The sequence below is a fragment of the Aquila chrysaetos genome, chromosome 15 (genome assembly GCF_900496995.4).
Source record: "Aquila chrysaetos chrysaetos chromosome 15, bAquChr1.4, whole genome shotgun sequence".
Lineage (NCBI taxonomy): Eukaryota > Metazoa > Chordata > Aves > Accipitriformes > Accipitridae > Aquila > Aquila chrysaetos.
In genome coordinates this window covers 22,676,438-22,693,234 of record NC_044018.1, presented here as the reverse complement: position 1 = coordinate 22,693,234, position 16,797 = coordinate 22,676,438, and the positions used below count along the sequence as shown (strand labels likewise).

Genomic DNA, 16,797 nt, shown 5'->3' with positions numbered 1-16,797 from the left:
GGTGATAGTGATTTGGATGCTAGTATCAAAACTCTGCTAGCTCTGGCTAACTCCACTGTATGCATCACTTGGTAGAGTATTGGATATAGTTTCTGTACTTCATATATGGGTTTTATGTCAAGCAAACAGATACAATCTAGTTTCACAAAGACGAAGTGCTGAGAAAGGTGCATTGAGTTCAAATCCATCCATCCTTGCAAGCCAGAGGGAGAGTGGAAAGCAGTAGCATATCTCTTGAGGGCAACGGTCTCATTTGTGGGAATCTGTCCTGTCCCCAGAAGAGTTCCTGGAAAAATGTAACTGGGGGCTTAATGCCTATTTATCCACTAGCTTGTCCTCAAAGCCTTCTCCATGTAGGCATAACTTAAACCAGCAAAGAGCCTCGTTGAAACTGCTGCTTTTTTCTTTTTTAAGAGACCAACTCTTGTGCTTTTCTTTCATTCTGTAGAGTACACAGCTGACATTATTACCCACATGCTTAGCAGTGCCACTGCTGTAATGGATGACGCTAGTACTTAAATGCACTAGGAAGACAGGAGTGGGCTGAAGCCATTTTTAGAACAACATGCTATTTTCTTTTTTAGTGCTGACTCATTCACTGTACCTTGTGGTATGTTTACCTTGATTGCTTGCTGCTTCGCAGGCTGTTGAATGGCTGAGGGAGGAATATTAATCAGTGACATGTAGCACCGTGCTCCAGAACTTCAGTGATGGTGAGTGCCATGCTCTTGCCTGTCTTTCAGCTTTATTTTAGGAATTACTTTTCTTTAACTAGCATTCACAGGTATTTCAGTCCTGAAAACTGTAAGCAACGCTTTTGCATTCATCATTTTAGCACAGCTATCTAGTTCATATCCATCTTTTCTGTTGAAAATCTTTACTCCCCACTAGTACTCATATCAGAGTGAAATTAATCAAAGTCATTGCACTGTATACGTGTTGAACCTAATTAGCCAAAACAGCTGATGAAGACAGAAGAGCTCTCACATCTCATTTATCTTTTTCTTAACATATTTTACATTAAAATTAAAATGACATGGAAAATGGTAGCAGCCACGATAGCTAAAACCATAAGAAAATGCGCTTTACTGCATGTGTGATCTACCTGGGCTATTCTGCCTGCTGAGTGAGATGACAGAAGTGTTTGGTGCCCAGAAATGCATTTCTAGCTCAATTTGTCTGCATTCAAAAGAGAAATTAAAGGCCCATACATAAACACTGTTGCTAATCATTCACAAGAATCTGATAAATGCTATTAGTGTACAGTTACGAATGTCTGCTCTCTGCTTTTGCGGTGCTAGTTGACCGTCTGGTTCATGTTACAGCTCAGCTGAGTTAACAAGGAGCTGGAGCCCCAAGGGGCTTCCCACTCGTCCCCTCTCCCTTCTCTCTGCATGTTCCCACCACCTCCACCGTAGCAGGAGTGATGCAGATCTGAACCGAGCTTTAGATGAGAAAAATAATCACTATTTTATACAGCTTTATTTCTACTAATTTAGTTCTCTGAAAGTGTCCAATTCAGGGCTAGATGACCACCCATGCTGGAACAAGGCACGTTGACTGAATCACCTCTGACTTACAACAGCACACTCCCCATCCAAGGAGATCCCCCAGCTGCAAGGGCTGTCTGTGGAGGATCACGGAGTGTGAGACCCTAAGAGAGGAGCCAGGGACTAAGCTTGGAGATTTACCAGGTTAAGGAAATACCTGCTTTCAACTCTAGGACATGACTTAAGCATATAATGTGCAGACACCTTCAAAACCTCTTTTCTCATCTTCTGTTTTCAGGTATCTGTGAATTTGGTAGAAGCTCCCTTCTTAGAAAGAAATTTCCTTTGTTCACTCTTCAGAGTTTCAGTTTTAAGGAAAAAGCAGCTCGGTAATAACTGTGGAAGACAACATGGAAGCCCAGAAACTCAGCACAGAAAACACGGCCTCAAGCCCAGGCCTAAGGCACTGCCATGGTCTTCCAGTTTGGGACTCTGTATACAAAAACTCTCCAGTGGAAAACTGAAGTAGCAATATTTTATACAGGCGTTGAAAGAAAAATAACAAGAAGGAGACCAGTAGATAGAAAAGTGAGTTGGGTACAGTGAATCCTCATCCTCATATAAGTAGGTAGCAGAATAAAAGCCATATATATATTATAAATTTATAATATTAATATATAAACACAGAAAATTAACTTTTATTATTTTGGAGTATATTTATGTATTCATATATAAGATCACTGAAGGAATATAATTTCACAGCTTTGCTTTAAAAAGAATTAAAAAATACATAGCTGACATCACTCAGGAGAAATGTCTTTTAATATCATGTGTTGTAATGCTATAAACACAGAGATCCTGTGAAGGGCCTGGGGTTTTACGCTAATCTGTTCACTTGTGCACCTCAAGGAAAACTGCTGCTACATAATCAACTTCATAATCCCTTGAATTCTCATTGCCAGATATTCTGGAGCAAGGCAGTAAACTCTCCTGGTTAGGGATCCTGACATGTTTCTCTACCTTTCTCAGTTTCTGAACCTAATGATTATTTTTATCCAATCATTATTTAATGATGTTTCTTACACTGCCATAAGAAAAGTTAAATTTCCCTCCTCAGTTTTGCAGATAGAATAATTGAAGTGTGCAGTGATTAACAAATTACATTTCCTGGGTCAGAGAGAAAGTTCATGGCAGAGCTAATAATGGGACTTATATCTCTGTTCTTAATGATCACAGTGTGACAGCACAGCATCCCTCAAAGTAGAAGTTTCAAAACTAGGCATTTAGTTATGACATTGACAGAATGGGGTCCCTTCAATTTGTTTGCTGACCTTGGGCTAGTGAATAAGCCAGCCACTCAGTCTGAAGGATATCTATGCTTAGAATGGAATATTCAGATTCTACAGAACATATATTTTATTTTAATATTTTGTAATGAGAATATTCCTGTTATAGAATTCCTGGTATTATTGCTTTGGACACAACTATAAATTCTTTATGGTAGTAACTGAGCACCAACTATAAATTCTTTATGGTAGTAACTGAGCACTCGAGTCTTAAATTTCCATCATAGGATGCCTGTGAACAGAGAATCATAGAATCATAGAATCATTTAGGTTGGAAAAGACCTTCAAGATCATCAAGTCCAACCATTAACCATGCCCACTAAACCATGTCCTTAAGTACCCGATCCACTCGCTTTTTGAATATCTCCAGGGATGGTGACTCGACCACTTCCCTGGGCAGCCTGTTCCAATGTTTGACAACCCTCTCGGTAAAAAAAAAATTTCCTAATATCTAACCGAAATCTCCCTTGCCTCAACTTGAGGCCATTTCCTCTTGTCCAATCTCCAGCCACCTGGCAGAAGAGACCAGCACCCACCTCACTACAACCCCCTTTCAGGTAGTTGTAGAGAGCGATCAGGTCTCCCCTCAGCCTCCTTTTCTCCAGGCTAAACAGCCCCAGTTCCCTCAGCCGCTCCTCATAAGACTTGTGCTCCAGGCCCCTCACCAGCTTGGTTGCCCTCCTCTGAACGGCTACTATTCCATTTTTAAAGGGGCTTACAACCAAAGATCACAAAGTCTCTGGTGCAGCAACAATTTAAATTCACATCTCCTCGATTTTAAGCTGGATGAACCTACCAGTGGATGAAACTTCCCAATTACAGGAAAATTCCTTTCTGTAGTCATCCCTATTCACAAGAACCATAAAACAATGACTCTACAAAGAATGTGCTTTCCTGCTCCCTAGGCTTGCCGCTGGGCTTGATCTAAAGCTTAGTGGTAACCAAGTTAGTTTGTGAACTCAGTGTTTCACATTCACTTGAGGATGCTGAAGTAAGTTGGGAGTAAGGAGAAGGCCTATGGAAGCTAAAAACCGGTGGCTTCTGCAAAGAAAAATGAGATGTAAAGAGGGGGGAAGAAGAAACAATGGAACATAATGAGAAGAAAAGCACAAAACTCAGCAGAGATGTAGAGGAGCCAGAGCTGTCTGTTGTAGAAGTATGTCATGGTAAGGAAAAAGCTAGCCGTACCTAAACTCTAATGTCGGAGCGGTACACGTGGTTTTAGAACACAGATACAAGGGGAAGTCTCTGCACAGGACACGCTTCCAGTTCTGGCTTGTTGAGTTAGATTAAAAACTTCCAGGGAAGTGCAGGCTGTTTCACACACATGAGAACTGTACTCGGATATGATAAAATATCACAGATGCCAGTCTAAATTGGAATCAATTTGCATGGTAATGCTATGAGGGTTGCAATTTATTTTCCTTTCTCTGCAATGAGGAACCTTCCCTGTTTCAGCAGAGAAGATTGATCCTGGATGTCTGCATATGCATTTGAAAAGGTCTGGCTCTTCAAGAGTGACTCGTTGCTATCGGACCCCCATTGCTCAGAGGGGAGAGAGCCCTGCACGGTAGAAGGGTTGCTGCCAGTCTGGATTTGCTGGCTTCTGCAGAGCCCACAGGAACTGAAAATCTCTAAATACATAAATCTGGAGTGGGGATTTGCCCATGTTAATGTGAGAGAAGTTCCTTAAAAAGAAATAAAAGAGAAGGTACTCAGAAAAATGCAGGCTTTGCAGGCTGTACTTGGTAAAAATACCTAAGGGAATATTTGTATACTACATTTTTTCCAGTGGCAAAGCTAGCTGAAGAAGTTATCCTCCCAGCTACTCTCTCCTTTCTGCTCTGCTCCCCCTGCAGTTCTCTGTACACCCTGATGTGCTAATGTCACTTGTCATGGGACTGTGCTGGACCGAGGCCTTGCGAATGATGTAATTGCCTAAAAAAAGTATTTTGGAGGCTGTGTTTTAAACCCGTATCACTTTAAGATCCAGATTATCATGCAGCATCGTAAATGGCTACATCAGCATGATTTTGGGGTGGCAAATGGCAGCAAGCAGCAGGTATGAGTTTAAATGTAGGAGAAAGTGGGAGCTTCTTGGTTGCTGCTAGAGAAAACAAGTGTGCAAATAGCCTGAGTGCCAGGCCTGAAATATTTATCTCCCTGAGATACCCATGAAACTTTTAACAAGAAGAGCTCATAGTATGGTCTCAAAAGAGGCTCAGTTCAATATGATCTTGGGTGATCCCATCACTAAAAGGAAGTTTGTGAGTAATCATCATCACAACAAAGCAATCGAGTACACCAGTAAATCCATTCTCCTGTTACATACAACAACCTGGAGAAAAGGAATAAAAGAACGCAAAAATAGGATTCCACGCAGCCTGTTTTTAAAATCACTCATTCACAGACGTATTTGAAACACTATTTCTAGCCCCCAGACTGCTGGGAGAACTGCCCCTTTTTTAGTCTGATGTATGGATTTTATCAAGGTGTTCAGTGTGAACTCCAAAGATGAAAACACATCCACTGACCTTAAACTAATTTATATCACACCAGTTTTATAGTTTTTAATTTGTGCCCTATGAACAAAGACAAAAGCTAGAGTTTTCTCACTTTCATGGAATATTTGCATTAGGTGAGCCGTACAGATTTTCTTCGAGAGACACACAGATTACGCTTGTATTTTTTTACGATGACTATGGCATAAACTGTGATGCTTTTTGCATTACAAATCTTAAGAAAATCTTCCTCTTACCTGAAGGTAATGGCACGGCCTCAAGGAAGGTTTGATTTCCTGATGAACCAGAGGCTTATCTAAGTTCAGTGATGATTTGCGATAAGCTTCTTTAGCCTGACTTACTGTAAGCGTGGACCAAGAACTCCTTTTCATATATTTACCATCAGGGGTCATTGCTAGCCCTTCACAAGCCGAACACTTCACATCATTGTTACTTTTGGAAGTCTTCAATGAGAGATCCCCAAAATGCCCCTGGAGCGCCTCAGGATAGCAATGGGATATATGATCTGCATGGTGCCTATTTACCACACTAGGGGTTCGGTAAGTGCTATCACTGTCCAAATTATCATCAGAGCTCCACCAGCTGCTCATTCCAGATTTATGCTTGCTTTCTGGTTTTCGCTCCTTACTTTTACTCCTTTTGCCGTGCTTGGAATGGTGCCCGTGATGATGGTCGTCCCCTCGACTGTCTCCCTTTGTTCCATTAACGTTGCCCTTGGATGATCCTTCCAGAGAATGAGATTTAGTAAAAAGTTTCTGGACTGAATGAACAAGATGGCGTATTCTTCCTGGGCTCTCACTGCGTTGTTCCGCAGCTGTTGAGGTCCTCTGGTACTGTAAAGTGTGGAACCCATCCCGGTGAAGAGGAAGTTGTTTCTCAAATTGGTCCAAAAGATTTGCAGGAATACGGTTAATCTTAGGGTTACCGTGAGACATGGCGCAGTCGTCTCTTGAGTCGTAATGTGAACTGTAGTGCATTCTGGGGAAAGTGCTACTTGACATGTGATCGCCCATTACCATGGGCATCATCATGCATTCAGAATGAATGGAGCTGCGTGGTGAGCAACGATGGTGGTCCATCGGGCAACTCTCCGTGGGGCTGAGAAGATACGATTGCCTTGGCTCCTGCCCATGGTGGATATGGTCGTGGGTGTGTTCACAATCTTCAGGGGATGCTAAGCCACAAGTATGAGCTGAACATAACTGTGGTTGGTTGCGACTACCAGATAATCCTTTCATATTCCTCGGAGCAGGAGAGTATCTTTCTTCATTGAAGTGCTGAGAAGGTGACCATGAGTACTGCTGGTCTGTCAGGGGAACACATAAAACCGATGTTATGTGTCTGATTAAAAGATTAACTTGCAAAATCCAAGTATATTGCAAAACTAAACATTTCTTCTCTATGATCTTGATGGAAAGTCTCACCATTCATGGAATTTTCATTCACCATTTTAAAACTGGTGAAAATTGCTCACTATGAGCGAATTATGGAGTGAATGCAGCCTCCTTCCTGTTTGCAAAATTGTCTGCTAGCAGTTCTAAATTTTATGATGCTATTCATTACGCAAATTTACTCAAATAGCTTTAATGGATACATTCAAGCATTCAGTTTATTATTTGCTATTTGGAATTCATATGTCAAGCTTTGTGGCTAGTCATTTAAGTTACATGGGTCCAGTTTCTACTTCTGTGGTCTCTCAGTCGGATATCTTAACCTAAATGTATCCTTTCTCCATGGAGTCATTTTTGTATCACAAACTGAACTTCATTGTCTTAAATGAATCTCAGTTTTAGGATCCCAAGTTCACCGTTCATAAACATAAATAATAAACAGCAAAGAGAAAAAGAATATGAACATGCTGAAAAGAAGCTTAATTTTTATATCACTAAACAGTTTATGAATAAGCATTTCATACTATTTGAACTTCTGTTATCCTTAGTCCAGAAGTATTATCGCTATTCCCATACATGTAAAGTCCTCTATTAGGCAGTTTTCCCCTTTTTATGTCCAAATTACAAAATATTTATTTAACAACTCTATGTTATTCCTGATAAAAACAAATATCTTTAGGTACAAGCTACGGGTTTTTATATACTCGATTATTTGCTCCTATGGATGATGTGCTCCAAGTTGTGGTTATTAAACAAGCATGATTACTAAATAAGAGTAGCTTGTAAGCAAAGATTTTGATACTCAAGCCTTTGATTTTTTTTTCTCTCATGCAATTTCTTGCAGCTGTCAAATGCTACAAACAGAAAATTAAAAACCTCAGAAATGCTTCAATTTGATTTTCACATTCACTTTCCCTCTTCAATTTCAGCTTATTTAAGCAACATTTCAAAAGCAGACAAAGATCTAGGATGCAAGACAATCCTTTAGAGGATCAGACAGATGCATAAGTGTTTATACAACCCACTTAGCACAGTCTTTCTGAAATTTGCTCTAAAGAATCTAAATAATCTTGCACAGGTGCCCGATACAAGGAAGTTGAAGGCCTCAACCAGAATGGAAGCCAGAGAATATGTACTCGTTATATATTACAACAGAACTGGACACCGGAGACCAGCCTGTAGAGATAACACAGTAGCCAACAGCACTTTAAGGGGTTTCTAAGCATATGACAAAACTCTCCTAAATCATATTCTCACTGCTGGTGAAAACCCAATGCCTGGAAACAGTCATGAAACAGATCAATAGTCATATCTCTTTAATTTTATTCAGCTAGTAAGCGTTGCGTTATGTCATGATGCCGTCAGTACAGAATGCAATTTGTTGCAAGTCTTTAGCATCAACAATCTCATAACCTAAATGCTCTAAATTTCCTATAGTGGAAGATGCTTAGATAATTTTATTACATCCTAATTTCAACAGAGCTCCACATAATGTTTTAAAATGAATGTAGCATTAAACTAATAAACAATAAAGTATCCTTCATCCTAGGCACACTCCTTCCACACTAAAGTCAAAGATGGATTTAAGGGTCCAAACGTCACCTCCAGACTTTATGATGGTGTGAAACTGATGTGTATATGCATATATCCTTTTCTGCTTCTATTTTGTTTTTATAACAGTTTCTTTTACTTAATTCTTGGCTATTTTCACATTAAAATAAAAACTTATTACTGTTGATTACTCAGTCTGTTGTACTATTTAGGTTATAATACCCTGCATAAATGTAGTTACAAAAAGGAAATATAACTCTTTCTCTGAAATAACATAATTTTGATGATCCAATTAAAAGTACAGCTATATATAGACAAGGTAGTAAATTATAACACTGCATTGGGATTCAGCCACATAAGTAGCACTGTAATTAATGGTACTTAACCCAGTATATTACCAAACTTTATCAGGGGAATAATAATTATCCATGTGTTGAACTTAGTCTGTGCTTCCCATAAAGGGTTCCCAAAGCACCTGACAGAGATTACTGCGTTAGTTTTTAAAATCCCGTGAGACGTGGAAGGCACTGTTCTCCTTTTACAGGAAAAGAAACTGGAATACAGGCAACATCTTCCAAAGTGCTTGTGGATTTGCTGATTTTCGTTTTCACAGTGGTACGAGCCAGAGGGAGGTGGAAGGAGGCTTTTCCGTCAAACTGACAGCACGATGAGTCAACCCCAAGCCTTGTCGTCACAATCTTGCACATCTATGAATGGAGATAACTCTTGTGCTGTATCTCACCAATGCATTTAGAAAAAAAGAGGAAGGTCACAGCAGAGATCCAGAACGAAAGAAATAGGTAGACAGGAATAAGAAACTAATTTAAATGAGTTCCCTAGCACAGAACTGCTAGTCCCTGGTGATTTCTTTAGGCCTCGCACAGCATTAAACATAGCCTAAAAGGCTTCAAACATTTTCATCCTGTTGCATCCCCAGGAATATGAGACATCATGATTTGATTGCACTGCAAAGGATAATCTAACAACAGCGTTTCCATCCCTCATGAGTCTCTATGATTCTAGCTCAGTGCAACTATAGAAAAATACAATTTTCTGTATGTTGCTTTCGCAGCTTTATAGCATTTTATATGCCTCATGGAATGTCTGAATTTTTTTGTTTGAAACACAGTAGTTAGAAACTGCTATAGGCATTTAATAATCATAATCAAAATAATTAAAAACTGAATTAAGAAGGTGGCATTTTCCAAAAGTAATTTTCCCCTCTTAAATCTGCGATAGACAGTAACTGATACTAGATAAAGTCCCAAATTACTTACACATGCGTCATCTAAATTTATCACCCCAATTAGGTTTGGGCTCTGCTTGGGACATCAACCCTGTTTGATGTCCTAGGCATCATTACTTCTTCTTACAAAGCCTCTGAAAATCTTCAAAATTTTGCATTATAATATATAAATTTATCAGATCATCTGTGCTTTGTATTATTCAGTCAACTTTGTTCAGGAGGCCTGTTTCAGGGCTTGAAGAAAGAGTTGAGCTATGGCTGAATGAATTAATGTGTGGTACCAGACCAATGTAATTAACCATGTGCTAGCTCTTAGCCTGCCAGAAATGCAAAGAAAAATGTGCTAGCTTGAAGTTCAATTAAGCTAACATGCTTTTCTAGCATTTGCAAGGGGCTAAAATTGTGTCTATGGTCAATGTCCACAGCTCAGCTGATTCATAAAATTTCATGAAGTTACAGTATTGATTTTTTTTTTTCAATCCTTTAAAAAGAAATTTAAGATTTTGGTATAACAAAAGAATGCCAGTTTTATCCAATAATGATGGATTGGGCTGGAATTTTAGTCCATGTCTTGAAGATAATGATATCCAGAATAAAATATAAGCCTTTTTTTTTTTTTTTTTTTTTTTTTTTTTTTTTCCGCAGCAGTTCCGATGTTTTCTTAGGGCAATCACTCTAAAAATATAAAAGTAACTGAGGATACTAATGTCTAGTCCCTTAAAGAAAGTACCACCATCAGGACCAAAGAACTGAAGGGAGACAGAAGAACAAATAAACGTAACCCCAAGCAGACAGAGGAATAGGAACAGAGAAAAAATATATTATATGTAAGCACAAGAATGGCGGGGGTTTTAGGTTTCATCAGAGCAAAATGGAATCTTTCCATTAACCTCAGTGGATAGTCAGATAATACATAAAGACTGTGGGGGGACCTAGACCAAGACATAGGCTGTTATGTCAGAGAGAATCCAGTAATTCCGAAATCCTGAAAATCCCTTAAAGCTCTTCTTTTCCGAGACTACTGTACAGATATAAGTCAACCTTTAACCTTGACAGATGGAAGGACTTCTGCATCCCTTCCTGTCTATTTCAACTCTTGCCCTGCTATGTCATGTCTTTTCCTGCTTTTGGACTTTCTGATGCTAAAAGAGTTGCTCTCTTACTCCAAGCAGATGTTAGTTTGCCTGTCTTTAGGGACTGGCCACAATTTTTAGAGCATTCAAGCTTCTTCCTTGTGCCAGCCAGCATCCAGGGAAGAAAGATGTTCAAGGACCAAGAATATCGTTTGAAATAATGAATTAGAATCAGCATTAATGTTCTCAGGCAAAAGGGCTGAAAACCTTTAAGCAATGGAAAATAAGGGCTGTGCATCTCTACAGTTCCTGGAACACTGCTCTTTGCTAAAGAGAATCAATGCAAAAACACTGGAAACCTCTTTGACATTCAAAAGGAGTGCTTGTCTCCATAAATCTTTTTGTACAAATCTTTCTGTGTGTTACGTATTGAAAGCAAGCTTTTGGAGCATAATAATAATTCCTGGAACTACTAAATGGTGCCTGATTTTTGCTTATACTTATTTATTTATTTATTTATTTATTTATTTTTCACAAAGCACTTCTTTTTCTATTGAGAAATTAATTTAAATTGCTTTAACCTTATAAGCCCCTTGGTAAACTGCTTCCCCATCTGAAACATTTGTGCTGTTTTCATTGCAGAAGAAACAGCTCTTTTGCATAGTGTAACCAGGCAAATGCATTGCTGAAAAGAGATACCTAATCTAGCTTTCAAAAAGATGTGGTATAGAAAACCAGACTGCTGCATTGTGCTGTTTCACTCAGTTCAATTGGTGCTGCAATGTATTATGAAAAAAATATACCCACAGTCTAACCCATAACTAATACAAATATTAAATAGTGTAAAAACAAATACATTAATCAAATAAATATATATTAAATATTAAAATGAACAAATAAAATGTTTTAGCTGGAGATATGTCTGCCCAAGGACTGCAGTAAATAGTATTAGATGAGCACTGTTTCCTCATTAACTTCTTATAGTATTTTTCCCTGTTTTATTTTAACCTTGAAAATGAATATTTCCAGGGATTGAGAAGAGTGACTAACCTGCCAAGTGCAAGGAAGAAATTCTGGAAATGCCTTAAGCTGCTATTGTCGTCTCATGAGACTTCCAGCCTATTTATGTAGCACAACACCTTGTATAAAATTTACATAAAATTGCAAAATTGGCTGACTACCTGACTTTAACCTCCAGCTTTAGAAGATGACGTGTATTTTCCGTTATAGTGAGTTGATGCATGTGCACTGCATGCAGCGCATTCACCTATCTGTGAATTCGTATCTAACATCTCACGCTGCTTACTTGAAATATCGAACTTTGAGGAGTAGCATCCCCTCAAAAATAAGTAATATTGGCGCTCTCAGGACTATTTCAACAAGGTGCTTTATGCACCCACTCGAAGGAGAGAAGTAGGCAGTTCTGAGGACCTAAAGCCAAACACCAAAATGCCCGAGGCTGTCAAACAAACACTAGCCATGGGCTGCACGTGGATTCCTGTCTTGTTCTGACACTTAAGCCTGAAAATGAAATACCTCTCTATCCAGGATGCTGAGCAGTCCTTGCGGTAGGCATGTATGGCTGTGCTTCTACTAGCAGACTAAACAGAGCGAGAGGATGTGATCAGTCCGTACAGTTAAACTGTTGCCATCATAGTTTCATACTATGTAAATAGGACTCCTCCAACCAATATATACATATGATTTCAAGAATAACATGGGTCAAAGATTGTTACAAATATGCCACCTGGACGTGGTTTTATTTTGGAGTGTGAGAAACTGGCATGATTCATCTCAGCCTGAAGTACATATCTAAAAAACGTCAGATGAATACCACCCTTTATGTACATATTTCTCTCTGCTGACTACAGCGAAAGCTGTGGATGACAAGTTCCGATGCGGAAAACTACATCATCAATATATAAACTTAAGTGATCTGAGGCACATGTCTAATGCTAAAACATGGAAAATGATTTGACAGCCCAAGCTAATTCAGTGGAACCACATGACAAGTAAGACCGAGGGTAAGACAGTTTTAACTCCCGTGTTAGATAAAAATGGACATGCAAATTCTCTTCCTAAAACAGCATCAGTGACCAGAACAAACCAATTTGGAGCAAAGTCAGAAAACCCGGAGGGAGAAGTATGGAGCACATGGAGCGCTGCCATTTATTCGGTACAGTCAGAGTTTTGAGCACTGACGCAGATGTCTGCAGGTGGAACAAATATTTGATGGCACCCAATCATGTTGTTCAGCACAATTGTCTGATTTCAGCTCCATCCATCTTTCAAACAGAGATTAGTAGACTGGCAATCGAATATCCCAAGGGATTTATGTCTGAGATAAATAAGCATGATCAGACAAAAGGGTATATAGTGGAAGGAGTGCAGAATAACCGTTGATGAGTGAGAATGGGACCTCTGAGGTGGCGGGGTGGGAGGTGGGGGTATTGAATTTCAGGGGACACATAGCCTAGTATACTGGGAGGAAGAAAAGCACAGAGAACTGTGATCACTGGGGAAAGCTGTGACCAGGACCCTGTTAAAGCAGGGTGACAACACTGACTGCCTGGCATGGAGGACAGGGCGTGCCATATGTGAAAAAGGAGAAATGTGGAAACAGGATTTGAGGGATGATGACATCCCACATCTTATGGGTGGAGGAATGGGCACTTGGACTGTATGGGGAGGATGAGAGGCACAATATTGTGCCCATGCCATGACAAAGGACAGGACAGAAATCCATGAGAGGCAATATAGGATTTGCAAGAAGCTCCAGGGTTTGGAGTGGAGGGATGCAGGGAGTCCTCAGGATGGTGCAAAAATTTCCATTGACTTGAAGTGTACGACGTCCTATTATTGATTGGTATGTAGCACACAGACCTTCACAGTGCTTTTCAAGTTTGAAGTACATTGCCACTATTCACCTTTTCAACAGTTCTGTGACAGAGGTAAGTCCACAAAATGATTTATGACTAACATTTTGTCACAGAATCTGTCTGATCAGTGAAGCTTTTGAAAAAAATATAAAGTATCAGGATTAGATTGACCTAAATTAACTAACACGTAAGCTTTCTTCTGGAGAAATATAGCTGTATGGGGCTTCACTAAGTGAATATCATTGAACAAGTGGTTATAAGAAAATTGGTTATAATGCTTCCAAATACAAACCAGAAAAGCAAGCCCAACACCATTAAACTTCTTTTGTTCCTTATTGTGCCTGGCTTTATGGACTTTTCCTAAAGGAGAAAGCTTTGCTGCTTGCAGTTACTAGGTCAAATGCAGGAGACGATCAGTTTCCCTTGGTGTCATTAAAACTGCAACAATTGTCTCAGCAATTAAAGAAAGCCAAAGTAATTGGGTTGTACAGCTCAAAGATATACACAGGAATCTACACACGAGTCTAGAAGTAAAAGGGAGATCCTTGTCACACTGATGGCAATGACAAATCTCCCATTAACTTCACTGAGGTCGGGGTTAGTTCTAAACATTTGCTCAGAAAAGTTCTTGGTCAGTTCACCTATGAATCCTGGTGTCACTTGAGGAGGATCACCTCTAATCAGGGCTGTGTTTTACAGAAAGCACAATTCATGCTGGACTGGAATAAATGTGTTAGAAGTCTGGAAGGGTCCCCAGCCAGGAAGATGATGGCATGAAAGGGTGAAACCAGCTCTGCTGAAATACTGCCATTGATAGTGCAGGGGCTAAGATTTAATCCCATAGATCCAAGCCACTTGGACCAACTATTCAGCTGAATGGAACCACAAAATCTCCAAGGTTTCTTTTCTAATAAGAAATACTTATAATTGATGCTTAAATGAAAATCAAACAAAAGAAATAATGCTGATATTTATGAAATTCCTCCTTGAATGAATTTTTTTTTTGCTTAGTGTTTCTGGAATTCTTCTGAATTTGCCCTTTAGTTATGATGACATGTCATGAAGGAAGTTTACCATCCTCTGTAATACTGAGGGGACTGCAAGAACTAATGTTTCTATATCTAAGCAAAACTATTTATCATACATTCCTTCTAAATTGCCTTTTATTATTTCTTTAAAACGTAGATATATTTTAAAGATTTTACTTATTTTATAGAGTGCTCTTCTGGGAAAGAAATAATCTGAGCATTAATTTTCACAAGCATTGATTATTGCCACAGAACATACGACTGTTCAATTTAAAATACCTTACTATTTGAAAATCCCCTTTACTTTTTTTTTTTTTAAAAATTCAATATAGCTTTTAAATTGTCAGAACTGAAGAAAATGACTCGATTTTCTGTTTGCTTCAGCATCAGTTCTTTGCAGCCTTTTGATTCACCAAAAATTTCAGAGTTTCAGCCTTGGTCTGACCCAAAACAATTATTGCTTTCACTTTTTGGAGTTCATCATTATCTGCTCAGCTGTACACCCTTGGCGCTGCCTCTTGCTGCTTTGTCATTGTATTGTGAACTTTTCTGCTCAGCTCAACCCACTGAGACGGAGGAGGTCTCCTCCTGATTTTCCTATGGGGTGCAGGAAGAAACAGCAGCCTGGTGACAAGTTCCCTTTTAAACCTGTTGCCATAGTTACAGGCAGAAAATCTCCCTCTTTCCATATCCTTCAGACTGGGAATTTTTCAGATCAGGGTGCCATCTCTTTTCTGCCTGGCTGAGCTCTGTTTTGGGTCCGTGAGAAACATTGCAAATATTAATTGCATTTTCCCGCAACCATGAGCACCCAGATTTTCCATGCGGCAGTGATGGGTCAAACCGTGAACCCTGCTCCTGGGCCGAGGTGGTGGCGCGAGTACCCACACCCTTGGCAAGGCTGAGACAGGGCATCTTAATACGCTGCCGTCTGATTATTTATGAAGAGAAGTGACTTTGTAAAAAGATGGAAAAAGCCAACGGAATTGCACAAGAAATTCACGACGAAAGGGGACACCTGAACTCACCAGTGAAAGCCTGGACTGTATCAGCAGTATTTGCTGGTGTTTATCCTGCTGCCCCAGTTACACTGGTGCAAATCCCCTTAGGAAGACAGACTGAATCAGCGACCTATGTGGCCAGCACGGTGAGAGACAGCCGTGGTCGTGTACCTCCGCGCTGTAAGTACCCCCACCACCCTGGCTGTGCCAATACCAATTGTCCTGCCCTCCATAGAGCCTAAGCAGCCTATAATGAATGTGGAGGTAAAGCACAGTAACTTTTTCCTGAAGAAACAGAGAGCACATCATTTAAGCTGCCCGTCACGGGAATACATGTAAAAGGCTGCACATTTTATCCTACTGAAAGGAGACGCTACAGTGAAGACACACAGTGAAGAAGGCAGGCATGGCGAAGCAGCCAGATAAGTCAGTCTCCCACCTCCGTTGCAGCCGTTGCACTCTCTATGGGAAAGAAAATGTGGATCAGCTATGCACCCAGGTGTTACAGAGGTCAGTGGGGCATGAGGGAGAGAAAAACGTCCCTCCTGGGCTAACAGCCCACATCCCAAGTGTGAAACTTGACTCAAGCTGTTTCACCTTCTCCCCACTTCTTCTCCCTCTCTCTTTTCCTCAGGAAGGTCTTTCATTCGTTCCAGTGCAGACATTGGAAACAGTAGTCCAGATGTGGTCTAACAATGGGATGAAGCTTCCCAATTTGGAAAAAAACGTATTCCCTCTGGAACTGAATTTAGGAGCCTCCTCAGCTGGACTGCCCTGTCAGAATGCACAAATTGTTTAGAACAAAAATATTTGCTTCTTGGCAAAGTAGCGAATGTGTAAACCCCTCGTAGTCTATAGTAGAAATGGATGAATAATTAATAACAAATAACCTATTTGATCAATTTTACATCCTTACAAATATCTTCTCCTGTTTGTGAATTGACCTTGGGCCTAATGGGATCTTTGCAGAGTTATCTGACATTAGGAGGTGTTTAATTTTTAGTAAGTGTTTGGTGCCAACAGCCTATAATTAAAAAGCAGGATAGTTAGCATGTTTCTATATAATGCTCAGCCCATATGATATGATTTTGTCCTATGACTGAAAGTAATTCACAGAATAAGTTCTCAAGCATAACTAAAAGGAATTTAAAGTTCAAAATTTATTTTCTGAAAAACATTCCCCATTATTTCATTAACATCTTCCGTGGTCTCGATTTCACATCAGTAAACTTCTACACTACAGTTTCTGAGTACAGGAAAAGGAAGGATT

At 39.7% G+C, this 16,797-nt stretch overlaps 1 protein-coding gene across 5 annotated transcripts in view; it reads right to left on the bottom strand.

Annotated features, from left to right (window-relative positions):
• DLGAP2 (DLG associated protein 2) overlaps positions 1–16,797 on the bottom strand; it is a 482,669-nt gene that overhangs the window by 84,586 nt on the left and 381,286 nt on the right. For all 5 annotated transcript variants that reach the window (XM_030037650.2, XM_030037651.2, XM_030037654.2 and 2 more), the window contains one exon: positions 5,595–6,664. In XM_030037650.2, the coding sequence (XP_029893510.1) occupies positions 5,595–6,664 (1,070 nt within the window). The remainder of the gene's footprint in view (positions 1–5,594; positions 6,665–16,797) is intronic.